The sequence below is a fragment of the Arachis ipaensis genome, chromosome B03 (genome assembly GCF_000816755.2).
Source record: "Arachis ipaensis cultivar K30076 chromosome B03, Araip1.1, whole genome shotgun sequence".
NCBI classification, from domain to species: domain Eukaryota; kingdom Viridiplantae; phylum Streptophyta; class Magnoliopsida; order Fabales; family Fabaceae; genus Arachis; species Arachis ipaensis.
Genome location: NC_029787.2, coordinates 132,526,852 through 132,532,180, shown reverse-complemented (window position 1 = coordinate 132,532,180; position 5,329 = coordinate 132,526,852). Strand labels below are relative to the sequence as shown.

Here is a 5,329-nt window from a genome sequence, read left to right as displayed (position 1 = left end):
CGAGTTTATATGCTAGTAATGGAGTATACATGCAAAGAGTTTATAAGCAGTTGTTGGTGCTTATTTTACTGAAATTGTTAATTGCTTTTCCTTTTATGGCTATGGCCTTCAAAAAGCTATTGTTTCCAAAAGTGCAACTATCTTTTTTATGAGTGCTGGTTTGCTGTACAGTTCTTTACTTCTGTAATCTGTTTGAATTGGCATTTTCTCCATCATAATTATGAATATAGATATTGTGAAGGAAAAACATATTTACTTGTGAAAATGTATGTCATACTGCATAAATGATATTCTGCGTTATGTGCGGTCCTTTTGATGCAATTTGTAAAACCACCTCTTTGTTTATGACAACAGGCTAATAAGAGGTTGTACTTTATCATCAGGTTGAAGCTGAGGAGCTTTTTTCAGTTTTCATGATCTTGTGTGTTATTCCTCCTAGTGAACTTTTCATCTTAATGCCATGGATAGGCTTTGGTTATACTGAAGTGAGTCAAAAGGGTCTCTTTCAATAAATTTGTGGTGGACCTTCCTAATGGATTGACTGATCAGGCTTCTCAGGTTCTCTTCCCAATCTTGTAACCTAGCCTGCTAGCCATCACACACAGTCACAACAGATTTCAGGTTCATAAAATTGCTGATTGGCCATTATAGGTAGATACATACATTTTTACATTTTTGTTTGTGAGTAGCATTTAAGAGGAGGATAGGTTGTTTCATTTAAATGGATTCATGATAGATACATAAATAGATAGAAACTTGGGAAAAGAGTAGTAACAAAGTTACAAGGTGCAACAGCAACACTATTGTAACAGCTATTTGTTTCTTTGTATATTCCATCATCATATAATGATAAATAATAATGTCATAGAATTTCTTGCCTCATTCAACATATGGATACAGTGAACCTGCAGGGTCTGGTGATTTATATGGACTACAACTGACAATAATTTTATTCTAACAATAATGCGAATAATCGACACGGAAATAATAGATGGCATTAAATAGGATGGAAATGATGGTGGCCGCGAGTAATAGACAAGTGGAGAGATAAGTGCAAACTTCAAAGCTATGTGGGACAATAATTGTAGTTGAGCTCATGGTGGTCGGTTAATGAGTAACTACCACAGCCAAACGACATTGGTAGTGATGTGCTATAGCATACCCTTAAATTAATACAAGTGGAGCAGTATTAATTATGAAAACCATGGATGATATCAAATAATATTAGTGTATTGAAGTAATGATATATCTTCTATTAATTAAGAAATTGAAAGAATATTATGAGAATAATCTGGGATATAATTTGGAAGGAACAGTTATCTTCGTTAAAGGAAAATGTAAAAATTTATGTATCACCTTGGGTTGTAGTTTACTTTATATGGTTGTGACAAGTTATTGTTTGGTTAAAGAAAATTATCTAAAACGGATTTTTTGGGTCATCATCTCTTAATATTTCGGTTCGAGCTGCCACGCTTGCTTCTGTTAAGCGATCTTTGAAACCATTTCAACAAACCAAATTTTCAGATTTCCAAACCAATCAACATTGTTTATCATTGTACCATCCTATATCCATAGTAGTTTTTTCACTTTTTGATTGACGAAAAACCAATGAAGACGAAAACCACCAAAATAGATCTTCATAGAACTTGAACTGCTAAATCAGCAATAATTGCTAGAGTACACTTGGATTCTTTGTATGATAACTTAGTAACCTACCATTTTGTCATTTCTGAACATTCTGTTACAACTTACAACATCAAAAAGCCAAACCCAATACAGATATCTACAAAGATTTACTCGGATTACACCTATGAGCTATCAAGTAAAATCTGCACTCTTTTCTACCTATTAAGCTAACTACACTTGAAATGTAAAGATGCTACCAGTGATCAGCCCCAATTTGTCAATGAACTAGCAAAAACTTGTTCAGATTCCTAACCTCTTTGAACCACACTCAGAACAAAACTTGGATGTTTCCCTCAGATATGGAGCCCCACATTCATCACAATATTTTGCAGGGGTTGGTGGCTGCACCATAAGCAACATGATATAAATGAGCAAAATGATGATGAAGCACTTATCATGCTCAAGTATTTCAAAGATAGACATCCGAGCACACAATTTAGAAGCTGAGTAGTGAGTACTAGCCCAGACTCCAGCAATAAGATAAATTACACAAAATGACATGCATTAGTTTGTCTACTAGGTTTTGGAGGTGGAAAAAAGAATTTGGAATTCTCATCTGATAAAAAGAAGTTTCACCATCAAATAAGCTTACCAGCATGTGCAAGCGTCCTCCAACATGGCCACCTGTGAGTGGTTGTAAGCAATTCATGTGTTGGGATATTGATGTTGGTTGGTGAGCATGAGATATTTCCGACAGGTGGGACGGCGGACCACTTTGATGGTTATGGGAATAGGGCCCTGCATGTGGACTTTGGTGCATAGCTTGATTGTTCTGGAGAACTGCGTGAAACTGAGGTTGATGTGGCAATGATTGCAAGTGATGTTTGGTCGGGGTTTGCTGTTGATTTTGTGGTCGGGAAAAAAAAGTTCCGATGTTATGTTGATGCTCCCATAAAATATATAAAAAAGAAGTGGCAAGGGGAAAAAAAGCCCCGAGAATCAAGATCCATCCAAGCACAACCAAAGCAACATATAGCATAATCAAACTATAGTTTATATATGATACAAGAGAAGATACTTAAATTTAATGTAATAACCATCCAAAGAAAAGATACAGCAATCACCAACCATCTCATCTGAAGACAAAACAAGAACCAAATACCTACATACATATATATAATTACTTACTGAGCGAAATCCTTGATTAATAGCTAATGTAGAAGAATTGTCAGCTCCAGGGAAACTCTGTTAACAAGTCATAACCGTGAAACACTAGTTAAAGTTTGAATGTAAATAACTGCAGCAATTACAATTTATTCAATCTCTAAATTATCACACTCAACAGAATTAGTTTCATTACACAGCAATCAGTACCATAGTGGAAGCAGATGATAAAACACATCATGTTCAGAGCCAGAGCATGCTAGTTAGACATTGCAAACAAAAACAAAGTCGGAAGTTGCTTATATTTTTGGATATCTTACAAGGATCACTTTATTCACCAAAATGGAGCACATCATACTTACAGGGATATCAGGGATATTGGAAAGTGAAATTGATGCAGCACGCCGAAACTTGTGTCTTGGAGAATAAAATTTATAGTCATCAGCTGAGATAGCTACTTCATTCCGACCTGTCAATCTCTTAAACCTAAAAACGATCAAAACAAATCAAACCAAGTGTGCACTCCCTGAAGGCTCAAACAAATGCTCATTCTTAAGTTTATCATTTTTCATATTAGACTTGTCAGCAGCTTCAGAATAAAGCAATAATCAACATTCGGAACAGTAGAAGCAAATTATCAGCAGATCCAACATCATCATAAATATACTTTCTTAAAATTGCAAAGAAAACCTACATTTCCTACAAGATAATGCCACCACGTGAATTTATCAATTTATTCCATTGCAATTGTTCTATGCATCCAATTTTTAAAGGAATTGTGAGGGAAAGCACATTAATGCTTGAATGAACCAAAAACAGATATTCTGCTAAGGGAAAAACAAATATTATTATGCACTTTTACCTATATAAAACTTCACATCCAGGAAGGCCCCGGCGCAGTTAAAAGAATATAGAAGGAAAGACAAAATGAACACTACAACACTCAGCTTACCATTCAGCATCATCAATTGACATGGTATTTGGTTTCTCAACAACTTTCAAACCATTAACTACCACAAATCGAACTCGCTTCTCTTCTTGTATAACTAGTTCTGGGAACCTTGTCCTTGTTTCCATAGAAGTTGCCAATTCTCTTCTCTTATATGTACGCGGTCCTGTGAAGGAGCAACCCTTGTTAATTGCACAAAAGAGGGAGCTATCAACCAAATTTCTTCTGAATGCAAAGGGTAAAAGTTATTATAATAATTATTATCATTTAACCTTTTTTAGGAAACTTCTTAGCCAGTCTTCTATACAAACCACCAGCTGCTTCAAGGGCTACCCCAATCGTCTTCTCGCGAATACCATTCAAGGAAGCAAGCCTCATATTAACATCATTCACTAAAGTCTCGTACATATTGGCCACATACATCAAAGGCAGAGCGAAATTCGGGTCCCCTTCATACTGTATCTCCCTGTTCCTTCTCTTATCCAGCTTGTCTTGGCCGGAATAATCAGCCTCTGAATCAGCCACTTCAATCACATGATCATCGATAAAATGATCCACAACTATTTGCAGAAACCTCGCCCTTGCTGTCTCTATAGGCGAAACATCTAACCTCCAAGTTGAGCTAAAATCAGTTCACCTCAAACTCAAGATTTCCACACAGAATCTAATTTAACAAACCAAAAGCTACATGATTTTACCCTCAATGGTTAAGATATCATAAGTGCCCCTGGATGACTCGTTAGTCTCCAGACTTGAGCGATCCTCGTCAAAACAACTCCTATGGGACTCGTTCATGCAGTCCTACAAGAATAGTGAGAAGAAACCGAATGAAAAGCTTTCTTATTTTTTATTCTTGAATGCAATGCAGAGAAAGTGAAGAAAAGTGGAGCAGCACTCACGACGGCAGCGGCAGAATCGTGTGTGGCGGGGTCCGGGGTGGGGGCGGCGATGTGGTCAATGGGGGAGGGGGCGGCGGTTCTGGCGTCGACAGCGTTGAGAACGTGGAGGGGACTCTCGATGAAGGAAGAGGGTGAGTTGAGGTTGTAGTGCTGCACCGGAACCCTAGTCCCCATTCTGTATTTTCTTTTTCAATAATAATAATTAAGAATCAGTTTGAAGTGAAATGGAGGAGGTGGAAGAGGTTGTGGTGGTGGTTGTTGTTGTGAATGAAGCAGTTGCTCATGCGTGTGCAGATGAAGGTGATGGTGATCACTGAAAATGGGTTGGAGAGAAGCCATGAAGAGAGAGAGAGAGAGAGAGAGAGAGAGAGAGTGCGAAGGAGGGATTTAACGGCTATACGGAGGAGGAAGGAAAAAACAAAAAAGAAGAGAGGAGTCCAAAGCTGAGGTTGAGACCATACCTGAGGTTTCTGAAGCTCGAAGCAGTACCCAAGCCTAACTCCGATTCTCCGCTCCACAGTCCACTCAACCTTTACTTGTGGTTTTAGTTTTTACACACGCCCGCTGTAGACCCACCTCCTTAGCTTCTCCCCTCTTTCTCTTTCGGTTTTTTCCTTGCTATGTATACTCCATGTAAAGTATTGTTTTTGTCCACATATTTAAAATAAGTATTAAAATTATTTTAAATATT

At 37.5% G+C, this 5,329-nt stretch overlaps 2 protein-coding genes across 8 annotated transcripts in view; one reads left to right on the top strand and one right to left on the bottom strand.

Annotated features, from left to right (window-relative positions):
* LOC107632115 (putative pentatricopeptide repeat-containing protein At2g02150) overlaps positions 1-887 on the top strand; it is a 4,508-nt gene extending 3,621 nt beyond the window's left edge. For 4 of the 5 annotated variants that reach the window (XM_021119954.1, XM_016335768.2, XM_021119953.1 and 1 more), the window contains one exon: positions 384-887. The gene's annotated coding sequence lies outside the window, so the exon portion shown is untranslated. Of the gene's footprint in view, positions 1-354 lie in introns of all 5 variants that reach the window. The other variant, XM_016335765.2, reaches the window with a different exon arrangement.
* On the bottom strand, positions 1,610-5,246 carry LOC107632116 (uncharacterized protein At2g02148). Of its 3 annotated transcripts, none has more exons than XM_016335770.2 (9): positions 5,100-5,246; positions 4,639-4,951; positions 4,438-4,540; positions 4,012-4,344; positions 3,743-3,905; positions 3,153-3,276; positions 2,815-2,871; positions 2,279-2,524; positions 1,610-2,028 (listed from the first exon to the last, which is right to left on the bottom strand). In XM_016335770.2, exons 2-9 carry the CDS (start codon positions 4,810-4,812, stop codon positions 1,927-1,929), a joined length of 1,302 nt encoding a protein of 433 aa, XP_016191256.1. In that variant the 5' UTR covers positions 4,813-4,951; positions 5,100-5,246; the 3' UTR covers positions 1,610-1,926. The 3 variants fall into 3 exon arrangements, with proteins under 3 accessions (XP_016191256.1, XP_016191259.1, XP_016191257.1); XM_016335773.2 differs by having other exon boundaries at positions 4,639-4,813; positions 5,100-5,243; XM_016335771.2 differs by having other exon boundaries at positions 4,639-4,822; positions 5,100-5,242.